We start from the raw sequence: 16,319 nt of genomic DNA, 5'->3' as shown, positions 1-16,319 counted from the left end.
ACGCCCAGGTGCCAACCTCATGCCTAAGCCCAACTGGGAACTAAGCCAGAGAAAGACTGAAAATAACTCTATAGTCCAGTGGCTCACCTGGGATGTGGGAGACCCGAATTCAATTCCCTGTTCCAATGCTAAAATTTGTACACAGTGGAATGTCTCTCTTGTTGAAGCCTTTCCACTGCGTACAAATAATTAGTCACTGAAGACTGAGCACCACTTACCCCAGAATATCCCACAGCCTAGTGGCTAGGGCACTCTATTGAGAGGTGGGAGATATGGATTCAAATCCCTGCTTCAAATCAGGCAGAGGGGTCTCCTACATACTAGCTGAGTGCTCTGAGCTAAAGGCAGCCTTCACTTCCTGTTTTTTGTGAGGAAGGGCTTAGGTGCCAAATTCCACGAGAGGTTCCTGACTGTGGATCCCAAGCAGAGATAGGTGCCTCCCTCTGACCCAGACTTTGGCACTTAGACAGCAAATGCCAAGGAGAAGAGTGTGACCTATTGGCTAGCTTAAGCACCATACAGGGAGTCTAGGTGCCTAACTCTGGGCTGTGGATGCCATTAGGCAGCAGGGTTAAGTTAGGCATTTTAACACTGAAGCTAAGGGCCCTTTGCGGATCTAGTCCTTAGTGACTATGACATGAAAACCATGATAACAAATTCCTTGCTTCACAGTAAGTGTCAAGTTCTCCAATATTAACAATCATTTATAACTATAATTATTTATGAACCATTCAGTATGTCAGTTGACAAACATGACAAAGAGTGTTCAAATCGTATCTGTCACCCATATCAGAGATGAGAAAAAAAATAATTTCAACACTAGATACCATCAAGTAAGTTTAGGACTAGGGCTGTCAAGTGATTTAAAAAATGAATCGCACTGTTAAAAAATAATAGAATACCATTTATTTAAATATTTTTGGATGTTTTCTACATTTTCAAATATATTGATTTCCATTACAGCACAGACTATAAAGTGTTCAGTGCTCACTTTATATTTATTTTGATTACAAGTATTGCACTGTAAAAAAAACAAAAAAAATATTTTTCAATTCACCTAATACAAGTATTGAAGTGCAATCTCTTTATCATAAAAGTTGAACTTACAAATGTAGACTTATGTACAGGAAATAAGTGCATTAAAAAAAATATAACAATGTAAAACTTTAGAGCCTGCAAATCCACTCAGTCTTACTTCTTGTTGAGCCAATCACTCAGACAAACAAGTTTGTTTACATTTGCAGGAGATAATGGTAGAATGTGGTTAAAACAGAGCAGGCACATAAAATTCTCCCCCAAAGAGTTCAGTCACAAATTTAATTAATGTATCATTTTTTTTAACGCGCGTTATCAGCATGGAAGCATGTCCTCTGGAATGGTGGCTGAAGCATGAAGGGGCATATGAATGTTTAGCATATCTGGCATGTAAATACCTTGCAATGCTGGCTACAAAAGTGCCATGCAAATGCCTGTTCTCACTTTCTGTTGACATTGTAAATAAAAAGAGGGTAGCTTTAGCTCCTGTAAATGTAACCAAACTTGTTTGTCTTAGTGATTGGCTGAACAAGAAGCAGGACTGAGTGGACTTGTAGGCACTGAAGTTTCACATTGTTTTATTTTTGAGAGCAGTTATGTGACAAAAAGTCTACATTTATAAGTTTCACTTCCAAGACACAAAGATTGCATTACAGTACTTGTATGAGGTGAACTGAAAAATACTATTTCGTTTGTTAATCTTTCACAGTGCAAATATTTGTAATCAAGAATAATATATATACTTTGATTTCAATTACAACACAGAATACTATATATATATAAAAAGGTAGAAAAACATCCAAAATATTTAATCAATTTCAATTGGTATTCTATTGTTTAACAGTGCGATTAATCGCGATTACTTTTTTTAATTGCGATTCATTTTTTTGAGTTAATCACGTGAGTTAACTGTGATTAATCGACAGCCCTATTTAAGACCAACATTTAAGAAGGGTTGGTGCACAGATGCTGGAACTAGAGCTGTGGGGGCTGCTGCAGAACCCTCTGACTTGAAGCGGTTTCCATTATATACAGAGTTTATAGTTTGGTTTAACGGCTCTCAGCACCCCCACTATACAGATTATTCCAGCAACTCTGGGGTGGTGTGTTGGGGTTTTTGTTGTTGTTTTGTTTTGGATTTTTTGGGGAGGAATACAGTACATTCTTCAAGAGAAAAAAAAAGTTAATGAAACCTGTTTTGCTTTTTTATTTACTTTCCCAAGCATTAGCCTAATTAATGCATGAGAACCAGGAAGTGAAACAGACTATAAACAATAGTGAATGAGTCGTTTATTTTCACTGTCCAAGATGAAAATTGAACATAAATGTAAAGTAAATTATATTTATTTCAATTTTGCATTTTAATAAAGTGTTACTCGCAAAGATAAGGGGCTTTTTCTGGTTATGTAGTATAATATTTGATAGTGTCCCTTCATTATCCTTCAACAATCTCCAGTAATACATAAATGAAGCTTTGTGAATAATAGTAAGGCATTTTTTTCCCTTTCTGCTTTGATTTGTAAAAATCCATTTTATTTTGTGCAGAGGATTTCATATGTTCATCATATATTAGTGGACAATCAACAAGATATTTAAAACAGAGACTGAGCTAACTATGCATCAAAACAAAGACATTTTTCCAAGCCACATGCAACTTCTGTACTATAATCAGCAGAAGTTGCAAATGCAACATGATAACTGGGTTCTAATAAAGTAGAAAAGACATCTAATTGGGATAGCGGATGTATTAAATCCTAGAAATTTTGAATATTTTACTGTACTCTAATTCAGCTTTAAATCTATAAATATAATATTTGAATAACCACATGATAGCAATTTGACTTGATAAAATAACTCTTCTATACATAAACAGTAAAGCCTCCCTGATCATTAGAGTATAATTATCAAAAAGTTTCATTCTGCTGTTCCTGCAGGAGTTGTGGTAGAATTTACAGGAATCCCTACAGTGTTACTCGAGAGCATAATCCTGTTAAGAAGGAGAAGACACACACACCCTGAAAAGAAAAAAAACAGTTAAAAGGGCGTCTTTGTTTATAAATTTCCATCATCCAACACTGGGTATGGAGGGCATCTCATAAGAACACTCCCTGGGGCTCCATTGGAAACATGGGACTATATCTTTTTGCAATGGCTTATTAGTAGTGATTATCTGGTAGATTTTTCTAGCCATTCTTAAAACTTTAACTTGTCACTTCTGTGAAAGATTTAAAGGTTGAAAAGGGAAAACAAATGTTTTAAGATATTTGGGAGTTGTTTGTTTTAACTCCCCCTTATCTGTAAAACTTGTTCAGAAGCTTGAAAAAACAAAATTTCATTCCTTTTCATTTGAAAATACTGGTTTTCCCCTTCCACCTCATCACATGGAGAACAAGACACAGCTGTGTTATGTTTACTACTCATATTACTTTAAAGTGCACAATTGATGTCATGTAGTTCTAAGAACGGGTTTTTTTAACCAACTTACACTTCCTTTGCTGTCTCTGTACTAACTGCAGCTATTAACAGTGGCTATTTTTGTGTGTGTGCATGTTTCTGAATGACTATGTTCTGTATTAAAAATAGGTATTTAAGAATTTGTCACATCAGATACATTTTAAGGCAGATCTACTTTGGGGCCTAAACTATTTAGCACACTTTTAGAGCAGACTGTTTTACTGACTTCCACCATACAATTACCACCAGAGTCCACTTCACATTTAAAAAAACAACAGTTTAAAGCAATTGTCATCTAGGTATACTAATAAGAAAACAGTTTGTTGTAAGTAAAATATGAAAATGGATGACACATGACAACGTGGAATTTTAAAAAGCAAATACACTCGAATTTAACAAGATAGTTGACCCAAACAAAACAAGTTTCAGAACTCTTCACTGTTGCATTAGCCAAATACCATACAATAAGATTAGATTTAAATACATCAACATAAAAATTACCCCAAAATTGATATATATGTTTACAAGTCTGTATCGGGATAACAGTTTTTATATGTTCACACTTACATTCTTTGCCTAGGAAGAAGGAATAAAAACAGAGGTGATTGATGCTCAGATAAAGCCAGCCTTGACGAGGAACTTTACCCTTCCAGCAGCAGCATGAATAATAGGTAATTAACTTCTCTGCTTCAGGGAAGTTAAATCTGGCTTCAAATTTCACTAGCGCCTCTCGAAACTTCTCAGGATCCTCCTCCTGCTCTGCTACTTTACTCCTGGTCTCTTCTGCTATCAATGCCTGATTCAATGACAAGATAATATATTATGGCAAACTGGTAGTTTGCCCAAACTAGTTATTACAAGCCATCAGTACATTTTTAAAATCCTGATTCTCTCTTAGAAAGGTATCCAAGTTGATGTGCAAGTTATACAGACATTTACTTAGTATTTGCAGTCGGTTTACCCACACTTCCAAACCCAGTCTTCTTTTTGGTCCCAAGTTATAACTTAAAAATATTGTTCAAACCACAATTTATAATTACAATCTTGATACCAATAATGGCTTGCTTTGATCACCACAATTATTTCAAATAACCCAGAGAAGGCAATAAATATCATTGGAATTTCACTCAGCATATGATGGCTGTAGAAGCTTTAATTTGACTTACATAGCACAAAGCTACAGTACCAAATTTTTATATTGATCAGCACTATTACCAAGACACAGTACAGTGAAGTATCCGATAACCAGTAATAAGCTTTTAACTATTTTTTTAAAGACTTGAAATAATTAAGTGCTATGTCTTTTCATTACAGCACTACAAAAAATGAGGAGAGAAAGACAGTTAAATGCAAATTGCTTGGCTCAATGCAAATTTACTTCAGGTGCTACAAAATACAAATCAGTTCTACTGGAATACTGTAATCCCATATGCCAGATGTCTATAGCGAAGGCAGGAGAGCTGATGTAACAATAAAAATATGGGCCCGTTATTCAGTTTGAAACCTGCAGAATTATAGGTGTCCTGCTCTTACTTTCATGGTCACAAAATTATTAAAAGATGTGAGTTTTATTCAAGTCTTTCAGAGAAACTTGGATGTACAGGGTGTAGTAAGGAAAGATAAATCACTGAACTACTGCCAGAAATAGGAATTTAAAAAAAGAAAAACTTCTCAACAAGGTGCACACTTTTCAGATGTTGCATCAAGGATCAAGTAGGTGATGGTGTCATTTTTCCCCATGTAGGGATAAAATTTAGATACAGCAACAGACTATTTGGAGCTAGTCTTTTAAACACAGATGTTTTGAATGGTCTTCAGTCCCTGGATAGAATTTTATCTTTATTTCTGTAACATCACAGATAAACAAGAGTTTAACTGCAGTCCAAGGCCAATGATATCACTGATGCTAAAGATTCATGTACTGTAATCTATAGGGCCCTACCAAATTCATGGTCCAGTTTGGTCAATTTCATGGTCATAGGGTTTTAAAAATAGTAAATTTCATGATTTCAGCTATTTAAATCTGAAATTTCACAGTGTTATAATTGTAGGGTCCTGACCCAAAAAGGAGTTGTGTGGGGGAGTCACAAGGTTATTATGGGGTGGGGGCTGCAGTACTGTTACCCTTACTTCTTCACTGCTGCTGCTGGCGGTGGCACTGGGCATCTGGAGAGCGGCAGCCCAGCTCTGAAGGAAGAGCCACCGCCAGCAGCTGCTCAGAAGTAAGGGTGGCATGTTATGGTATTGCCACCCTTACTTCTGCGCTGCTGCTTTTGGGCCAGGACCCCCAATTTGAGAAACGCTGGTCTCCCCTGTGAAATCTGTACAGTATAGGGTAAAAGCACACAAAATACCAGATTTCAAAGGAGGAGACCAGATTTCACGGTCTGTGACGTGTTTTTCATCGCTGTGAATTTGGTAGGGTCTTAGTGATCTAGGATGTCAGAGCATTTCTGTGTTGACTACCCTCTACAAATTAAAAGCCCCTTGAGCATGGGTGCAGAGGCAGAACCCTCTTAGAAATCCAAGCAACCTCCCCCGTCCAAGTGTGTGTGTGATCAAGGCTGGCTTCTCACATAAGCACTGCCCCTGGACAGTGGGACCCATCACATCTTACACCTGGGTCTTGTGCTAGTAGGTTCAGTCATCTGTCAATTTTATGTCTGGTGAAATTTTCAATCTTGAGTAAGTGGATGGCTGTGAGAGTGCTCGTGCATGGATAGATGTAGATAGGAGAGACTGATGGGATATGTTAGGAAAGTATGAGAGAGACAGAGATCAGGGGAGAGGAAGGAAGCAGGAAAAGAAAAGGGAGAAGCTACACAATTATAGGAACACAATGTGTGCTTAGTGTAGGATCAAGAAAAGAGAACAAACAGATATTGAAGAAAACTCAAGAAACAATACATCATGATCTATTACAGGAAAGAACATTGGAGTGAAGCCAGAATGGGAAAGAATGTATAATGGAAGTGAGAAAAGATGACGCTATATACCTCATTTGCAGAGGTATTAAGAATCTGCAGCTCCCACTGACTTCAGTTGCAGGTGGAAGCGCTCAGCACCTCTGAAAATGAGGCCCTGCAAGTATTAAATTGAAAGGTAAATGTAATGTACTGCCAATCAACTACAGCCCATGATAGACTACACAGCTGGTATTCCTGTAGCTTCCTGAGGCATGATGGCACAGGTATTTTTCACCATATCTAGTAAGCACCTAGGCATGTGGATATCAGATGAAAATACTGTGTTAACATACTTTCCAACTCTTTCCAATGAGGGATGACAACAAACTAATGAGGCCACTGATATGGAATGTGGAAATCAAGACTTGAAAAAGAAAGCTATGTACATTTCATGACAAATATAATTGTGTTCAGAATAAATACAGCTGCAAAGTCACCTCATTTTATTAAAAATACTGTCTAGATGGGCAAAAGCTAATATGGACACAAACAGTTGGTAGACTGGTATAGTTCCACAATATCAAGAGTTATTTCTACCAATTCCTTTGCTAGTGGGCAGGGGAAAGATGAAAGCAAGACAAATTTTCTTACCTTTACTTTCCCTTTGACAAAGCTAACAATATCTTCTTTATTATCAAAAACAGACAAAGTATGGAGTAAGTTTTGTTCCAGCCACTCCCAGTGCTGATTTATCTCCTCTAAAGTGGCACCTAGAAAAGTAAAAAGAGCTAATTAAAAACCACATAGAAGAAATTTTGGAAGAAACTAACTAGAAAAAAAGAAATTAAATGCAGTTGTTTGTTTCATAGTGCATTAAAAGAAATTAAGTTTCTGAAGTCACAAATGAAAACTATTAGTAGCAAATAGGTCAATAAGATGTTACATTTCAAGGCATAATTAGAGAAAACAAAAGTAATACTATTTTAAGTAGTAGTTTTTAGTACTTTTAGTTTTCAAGAGCTGAACACAAGTTCTCTGCAGAAAAAATGCTGGTCTGACTTTCAAAACAGAAAAAATACAACAAAGCTTCTTATTGCCCTGTCTGGACATGGCTCATTTTTTATTTAAGGTTTAACTCTCCTGCCTCTCACAATAAACACATGCTCTCTCTCATACACACACACACACACACACGTGCCTTTGGGAGGAGGTTATGTGACCTTTAATTTGGTACCCTACTCGTGAAGACTTTCGTAATAATCAAGATATCTGACAACAAAGGAGTTTGTTTTTGGTTGTTTTAGCACTGCTTGACAAGCCAAAAATGAGAATGTCCACCGTTTTGGAGAGAGGTGGGTGAATAGAATAAGCTTTGAAACATGATGAATTTCTTTAAAAAGCAATATAATTTATTCTTATTAAGTACCACGTGTACCTACGAACTCCAAAAACGTGATTTTAGTCTCTGGCAGTTTGCTTCAGGCAAAATGCTTGTTGAGCTTAACTGCTCCAAAAAAGCTGCAGTTGTGTGTCATAATGACATGAGACCAAAAAAGTGCAAGGAAAAGAGGAAAGTTATAAAACAGGACTCTTAGGAAAAAAGCTAGCCACTCCACTACAAGATAGCACCTGCCGGTCAGTCATTAAAGAGAATAGGTAACAGGTAAAGAAGGCATGATGTGCTCTTTTCAGTGCCCTGCTGGGAAGAGAGGCAACAGTGAACAAAAAGAGCAGAGCATGGAGAAAGAAAAAGAAAATTCAAGTACAAATCTCATTATCACAAAACCTGAGATCTGTAAACATCAAAGACACTGCATGTCACCTCACACAGCAGAGATGATAAATTTAGCTAAACATTTTCCACCTTCCTCTGCTAGGTTTCCCACGAGGAATGCCAACTGGCAGGGAAACTTTCCAAGATTTAACTTCCTCAACAGGAAGGTCTTGCGATGGAACTTCATAAATATCATCAATCAAGGCAAAAAATATAGAAGAAATCATAAGAAAGAAGACAGCCATTTAGATGGCCTTTGCTAATGATTAGGAGGACCACATGCTGTAGGATATTAATTAAGACCTACTGTTTCATAGGAGCTGTTTTAATATAAAATGACAATTTATTAAATTGAATTTTTAAGCCTGAACAATGTAGATAGAGGGTAAACACAGTGAGGATGAATCAGCAGTCTCCCTTTGTGTGTGCAGTCTGGAATGAGAGACTACAGTAAGGAGGAGTATTCCATAGTAGTTGCCATATTTTCTTTTTTGCTAGACACCTTGTCCAAGCACTGGTCATCTCTCACCTGCACTGCTGTAAATCTTCTCTCTGCCTTACGGTCTACCCACTCATTCTGTTCAAAATGTTGCCCAAGTTATCTTCCTTCTCTCTGACCATGTCACCTTACCACTTCATGACTCCCTCTCCTCCCTGAGCTCCCCATCTCTTACTCCCTAAATTCAAGCTCCTTGTCTTCAAATACAAGCATGATCTAAGACTCCATCTACACCACAGACCTTACAGCAGCACAGCTGTACCGAAGCAGCTGTGCTGCTGTAAGATCTCGTGTAGCCGCTCTATGCCAATGGGAGAGAGCTCTCCCGTCGACATAATTAAACCACTCCAAACGAGTGGTAGCTATGTCAGCAGGAGAAGCTCTTCTGCCAACAAGGTGCTGTCAACACAACCACTTACGCCAGGGAAACTTTGGTAGCTCAGGGGTGTGTCTTTATTTATAACACTGAGCAACATAAGTTTTGCCGACATAAGTGGTAGTGTAGACATGGACTTACTCACCACCTTCCCTGGCCACTCTCATTCCTTCTCATGCCCCCATGCTCTTCCCAATCCTTTTGCCTTACTTCTTCATCTACTCCTCTCACTCTGCTTCATGGCTTTATTATTATTTTTTAAATACTGCCTTATGCCTAGAGTATCTTGTCCCCATCTGCTAAGCACCCTCTCAACTCCTCCTCTTCTCTCCTCCGAACCCACTTCTTCAATAATCCCCACACCCACTCTCTCCTGACTGGTCTTCACGTCCCTTGCCTGGTATTTTTTGCAGCACTGCTGTAGCTGGGTTGGTCCCAGGATATCAGAGAGACAATGTGGGTAAGGGAATTTATTTTATTTGAGCAATTTCTGTTAGTGAGAGAGACATGCTTTTAAGCTACGCAGAGCTTTTCTTCAGGTCTGAAAAAGTAATTAGAGTGTCACAGCTAAATACAAGGTGAGACAGACTGTTAAGCATAAGGGGTTGCAGGAGACCAGTTAAAATGAAGGGGCAACTGACACTCTGGTCACAGGACAATCTGTCTCACCTTGTAATTAGCAGTGACACTGATTACTTTTTCCAGACCTGAAGAAGAGCTCTGTGTCGCTTGCAAACTTGTCTCTCACCAACAGAAGTTGCTCCAATTAAAGATATTACCCTCATCCACCTTGCCTTGAATTTGTCTGTCTTATTTTGCTTGTAAATGCTCTGAAAAGGCAGAGAACATGTCTGTGTGAAAGAGTCTTGCCCGCATGCTCGGGCCATATTTGGGGTCGGGAAGGAATTTTCCTCCAGGGTAGATTGGCAGTGGCCCTGGAGGTTTTTCGCCTTCCTCCGAAGCATGGGGCAGGGGTCGCTTGCTTAAGGAGTGGGTGGATCGGCTTATGTGGCCTGCATCTTGCAGGAGGTCAGACTAGATGATCATAATGGTCCCTTCTGATCTTGAATTCTATGATTCTATGATTATACCACTTAAACCCACAGACTCTAAGTAGACTGTTAATAATTAATATTCCGTTTTTCAACAGTATCTTAATTATCCAGCAATGTGGGGGCAACACAAAATTACGTACTCTCATGGGGATTGCTAGGAGGCACAGGAGCTACTCCTTGGCTGCATTTCCAACTTTTACTGCAGTAGAAACTGCCTGTAACCCCCTTCAACCCAGAACAATCTGTGGATTGTTGAGGGGAATCTTGAGAGCCCCTCCAGCACCTCACTAGTACAGGGAGAAATTAATAAGCAGATTCCCCCAGTTGCTACAGTAGAACCTAACACTGCTTTTCTGCTCCAAGGCTCCAGCTTTGTGGGGAACTTAGGGGGGCAGAGTCTCAGCAGCTTTTCCGCATGCCCTTCCCTAAATAAATTCAGGTATCAGTTTTGGGGAACGAGGATAAGCAAAGAACCACAGTGGAAGAGGCAGCTTGGAAAACTTCAACCCTGTGCTAAAGAGAGTCGGGTTCTGCTGTGTTATTGACTGGCATTGCCAGCCCTAGCAGGAAGCCTGCTTCTTCCCCAGCTGCTGAAGGCAACATTTCATAACAAAAGGATTCTTAGTCAGAAGCAGGTTACATTTTTATTGTTCTTATGTCTTTATGGATTTTTTGCTCATAAAACTGCAGACATGCTTTGACTACAAAAGACACATAAGAAATATAAGACCGGCCATACTATGTTACACCAAAAATCCGTCTAGTCCAGTATCCTGTCTTCTGACAGTGGCCAATGCCAGATGCTTCAGAGGGAATGAACAGAACAGGCCAATTATCAAGTGATCTATCCCCTGTCGTCCAGACCCAGCATCAAGCAGTCAAAGGCTTTGCCATCTTGGCTAATACACATTGACCGCGACCTATCCTCCATGAACTTATCTAATTATATTTTCAATCCAGTTATATTTTTGGCCTTCACAACATTCCCTAGCAATGAGCACCACAGGATGACTCTGAGTTGTGTAAAGTACTTCTTTTTGTTTTAAACCTGCTGCCTACTGATTTCATTGGGTGACCCCTAGTTCTTGTTACGTGAAAGGGTAAGTAACACGTCCTTATTCATTTACTCCACACCATTCAAGATTTTATAGACCTCTACTGAATCCCCCCATTAGTCACCTCTTTTCCAAGCTGAATGGTCCCAGCATGTTTAACCTCTTCTCATATGGAAGCTGTTGCATACCCCTAACCATTTTTGTTGCCCTTCTCTGTAGCTTTTCCAATTCTAATGTGTCTTTTTTCAGATGGAGCAACCAAAACATCACACAGTATTCAAGGTATGGGCACACTATAGATTTCTAAAGTGGCATTATGATATTTCCTGACTTATTATCTATCCCTTTAACTAGTGGTTCCTAAGATTGTTAGCTTTTTTGACTGCTACTCCACATTGAGCAGATGTTTTCAGAGAATTATCCATCCACAATGACTCCCAGATCCTTCTTGAGTGGTAACAGCTAATTTAAACCCCATCATTTAATAAGTATAGTTAGGATTATGTTTTCCAATGTGCATTACTTAGCATTTATCAACATTAAATTTCCCCATCTGCCATTTTCTGGACCAGTCATCCAGTTCTGTGAAATCCCTTTGTAACTCTTCCAAGTCAGCTTTGGATGTAATTATCACGAGTAATTGTGTATCATCTGCAAACTTTACCACCTCACCGTTAACCCCTTTTTCTAGATCACTTATGAATATGCTGAATAGCACTGGTCCCAGTTCAGATCCTTGGAGGACCCTGCTATTTATCTCTCTCCATTCTGAAAACTGACCATTTATTCCTACTCTTTTTTCCTGTCTTTTAACCAGTTACTGATCCATGAGAGAACCTTCCCTCATATCCCAAAACTCCTTACTTTGCTTAAGAGCCTTTGGTGAGAACCTTGTCAAAAGCTTTTTGAAAGTCCAAATACACTATATCAATTAAACTACCCTTGTCAACGTTTGCTGACCCCCTCAAAGAATTCTAATAGATTGGTGAGGCGTGATTTCCTTTTACAAAAGCCGTGTTGACTCTTCCCCAACAAATCGTGTTCAACTGTGTGTCTGATAATAATAGTAAAAACCAATGCAAAGAATTAATTTAGCTTCTCTGCAACAGCCTTGTCTTCCTTAATTACTCCTTTAGCCCCACTGACTGACTGGCAGACTTCCTGCTTCTGATGTCATTTAAAAAAAAATTGGTGTTAGTTTTTGCCTTTTTTGCTAGTTTGCTCTTCAAATACTTTTTTGGCCTGCCTCATTCTATTTTTTGCACTAGACTTACCAGAATTTATGCTCCTTTCTATTTTCCTCACTAGGATCTGACTTCCAATTTTTAAAGGATGTCTTTTTGCCTCTAACCACCTCTTTTATTCTGTTGAGCCATGGTGGAATTTTTTTGGTCCTCTAATTATTTTTTTATTTGGGGTATACATTTAATTTGAGCCACTATTATGGTGCTTTTAAAAGTGTTCATGCAGCTTGCCAGCATTTCACTCTTGTCACTATACCTTTTAATTTCCATTTAACTAGCGTCGTCATTTTTGTGTAGTTCCCCTTTTTCAAGTTAAATGCTACTGTGGTATTTTCCCCTCACACAAAGATGTTAAATTTAATTACATTATGGTCACTCTTACCAAGCAGTTCAGCTATATTCACCTCTTGGACCAGATCCTGTGCTCCACTTAGGACTAAATCGAGAATTGCCTCTCCCCTTGTGGGTTCCAGGACTAGCTTCTCCATGAACCAGTCATTAATGGTGTCTAGAAATTTTATCTCTGGATTCCGTCCTAAGATGACATGTACCCAGTCAATATGGGATTAGTTGAAATCTCCCATTACTGGGTTTTCTTTGTTTGTAGCCTCTCTAATCTCCCTGAACATTTCACAATCACCATCACCCCCCTGGTTTGGTGGTCGGTACCATATTCCTACTGCTATATTCTTCTTGTTCAAGCATGGAATTTCCATCCATAGAGATTCTTTGGTACAGTTCGATTCATTTCAGATTTTCATCTTATTTGACTCTGCTTTCTTTCACATCTAGTGCCATTCTCCCACCAGCGTGACCTATTCTATCATTCCTATGTATTTTGTATCCTAGTACTACTGTGTCCCATTGATTATCATCATTCCACCAAGTTTCTTTGATGCCTATTATATCAATATCCTCATTTAATATCAGGCACTCAAGTTCACTCATCTGTGTATTTAGACTTCTATCATTTGTATAGAAGTACTTATAAAAATTGTCAATATTTAGCTGTCTGCCTTCATGTGATATAACTGAATGGGACTCTTTCGTTTGACTGTTTTTCTTCAGCTCCTACTTGTACTTTATCAACTTCTACCCGCTCCTCTTTACTAGGACAGAGAGAATCCCTGTTAATAGATCCTCCCCTAAAGGATGTATGTGCTCCTCTGCATCTGTCGACTGTCCCCCTGCTCTTAGTTTAAAAACTCCTCTACAACTCTTTTAATTTTACATGACAGCAATCCCGTTCCGTTTTAGTTTAGATGGAGCCCATCCTTTCTGTATAGGCTTCTCCCTTTCCAAAAGGATCTCCAGTTCCTAATAAACCTAAAACCTCATCCTTACACCATCATCTCATCCATGTACTGAGACCCTGCAGTTTTGCTTGTCTAATTGTCCTGAACATGGAACTGGAAGCATTTCAGAGAATGCTACCATGGAGATTCTGGACTTAAATCCTTTACGCAGCAGCCTAAATTTGGCCTTCAGGACCTCTCTCTTATCCCTATGTCACTGGTACCTACACGTACCAGCACCTGCAGCTCCTCCTCAGCACTACACATAAGTCTATCTAGATGTCTTGAGAGATCCACAACCTTCGCACTCGGCAGGCAATTCACCATGGCGTTCTCCCAGGCATCACACACACAACTACCTATATTTCTAATAATCAAATCCCCCAATACTATTACCTGTCTGTTCCTAATAAGTCATCTCCCTTGGAGGGGGATCCTTAGTGCGAGAGGATACCATGGCATCATCTGCAAGGAGGGTCCCAACTATGTGACAGTTTCTCTCCACTTCAACTTGATGTTCTCCTTCCCGGAGACTTTCATTCTCCGCAACACCATAAAGGCCATCAGATTGGGAGTGGGATCGCTCTACTGTGTCCTGGAAAGTCTTGTCTATGTACATCTCTGTCTCCCTAAGCTCCTCCAGCTCTGTCTTTCTGCTGTCAAGAGACAGTACTTGGTCTCGGATAGCCATGAGCTGCTTGCACTGAATGCACACATACACCACCTGCCCACAAGGCAGGCGATCATATACACTGCATTCAATTCAATAAACTGGTTAGCTCCCCCTCTGCTGCTGAATCCACATAGTATAGATTAATGCAATACTGATGTACACAACCAGAATTATCTTCTTGGAAAAATTAACTGTTACTTACAACAATACATCTTGGAAATCCATTTGGGGAAGGATGGCAATTCAAGATCTTAAAGAGTTATTTGTTAAAGGCTTTTCTAAAACTTCCATAACCTACAAAAAAATCTTAACCATTCCAGTCAAACAAGTGGTTCTCCTTGAAGTGAAAAACAACAGCTGCCCTAGCAGAGTGAAGAAATCTGCATAGAGTAGAGTAATGATCAACCCCAGAGAGGAATATTACCTACATGCTACTGAGCAAGGGATCTAAGCATTCTTTGAGATGAACACTGATTTTAATTTTAAAATGCCAAGCTCATTTTCTTCGTCACAAGAGCAATATTTAAGAGCATGAAGTATTCTCTTCACAAAACATTCTCTCTTTAGCGGTGTGTTCTTACCTTCCAAATAAAAAAAAGAGTACCAAGTGAACAGCAATTATGAAAATGAGGAAACGGTATCACCTAACCACAGCCAAAAATAACATGGAGAACAGACTCTCTGCAAGCTTCCCAACACAAATGTAACAATGCACATCAATCCTGACCTACTACCCTTCGCTCCTGTTTCGTATCTTCAAAATACACTAAAAATCATATAGTGGTTTTGAGGTACAGACAGTCATCCACAGGGCAGTGTTTTCCAATGCATGGAGCACTTCCTCAAGGGGGTACAAGGGAGAGCACACACGCATGCATCTTCAAAATGTGAAATGTGTGCAGCTGATGAAAATACATCTACCAGAGTTTTCAGTAAGCCATAAACAACAACTCTAATGTGTGAACTGCCCCACTAATTTCAATGAATCCTAAATCTAACATCACCAGTGATATTTTATATGTCAACACTGTTAACTATTTCACGGCTCAACCCGTGAAAAAAAGGAGAGGAAATACGTTATAAAGATCTACACCAGCATTTTCCAAAACAGAAGGAAGAATGAAGGACTAGCCAGGAGAGCACAGGAAGTGTATAAAAATGCATACATTAAAATCGGTAGGCTTTAAACACCACATAGCGAGGTTGCTATGATTTACAACTGGTTTATTTTTCTAAAGGGGTGTTCGGCTTTGAAAAGTATGGGAAACACTGCATTAAGAATTAGTTTAAAGACTGGCAAACTCTCAAGTCTTCAGAGTGCACTGTTCTTCACCATAGGGTCACCTAGCACTATGATACTTTAAAACATTTATTATTTTAAAACATTTAATATTTTTTAAATCCTCTGTTTCATGAGATTTTATTGTGATCAGAGGAGCTGGGAGACTTTTTTTTTTAAATAAACTGCAGGTAAAAATTAACTGCTGATACACATGTGTTGATGAAAGACCAGAACAAAAAGCTTCCTGCTGCAAGTGGCCTGCACAGGCTACTATCTGAAATGATAAATATGTGAATGGATGGAATGACCACATTTTGCAACAGACAGAAAAACAGGGAGGCAAGAACAGCCAGAATTTTTTTTTTCTTGCTTAACAGAAGAAAACGTTCCCTTATGTTATGAATACCTTGAATTATAACCAATAAGTATTTTGGTTATTAAACAAGTCACAGCCAGTAGCCTTTACACACACGAGGTTACTAATTTTGGTTACCTTCAGCTTCTTGGACATGCAGATACTGAGCATGCTCAGAATTTAGCTTTGGGGATTTTTTTTTAATTGGTATGTAACTCACCAGCAGCTATGTGTAAGCGGGGGAATGGTCCCGCTATTGTGGGGAACTTTCCTGGCTTCTGTGTACCCCGGTGAAGTGGGCTAGCGAAAGGATCTG

General features: G+C 39.0%; 1 protein-coding gene across 3 annotated transcripts in view; it reads right to left on the bottom strand.

Annotated features, from left to right (window-relative positions):
• The window catches only part of TBC1D8 (TBC1 domain family member 8), a 90,532-nt gene that overhangs the window by 41,119 nt on the left and 33,094 nt on the right, over positions 1-16,319 (bottom strand). For 2 of the 3 annotated variants that reach the window (XM_039532682.1, XM_039532666.1), the window contains exons 3-5: positions 16,224-16,229; positions 7,047-7,165; positions 4,057-4,285 (exon numbers count right to left, since the gene is read on the bottom strand). In XM_039532682.1, coding sequence (XP_039388616.1) covers positions 4,057-4,285; positions 7,047-7,165; positions 16,224-16,229 — 354 coding nt within the window. The remainder of the gene's footprint in view (positions 1-4,056; positions 4,286-7,046; positions 7,166-16,223; positions 16,230-16,319) is intronic. The other variant, XM_039532674.1, reaches the window with a different exon arrangement.

This window comes from Mauremys reevesii, linkage group 1, assembly GCF_016161935.1.
Source record: "Mauremys reevesii isolate NIE-2019 linkage group 1, ASM1616193v1, whole genome shotgun sequence".
NCBI lineage: Eukaryota > Metazoa > Chordata > Testudines > Geoemydidae > Mauremys > Mauremys reevesii.
The sequence above is the reverse complement of the archived record's forward strand: the minus strand, read 5'-3'. Positions and strand labels throughout refer to the sequence as shown.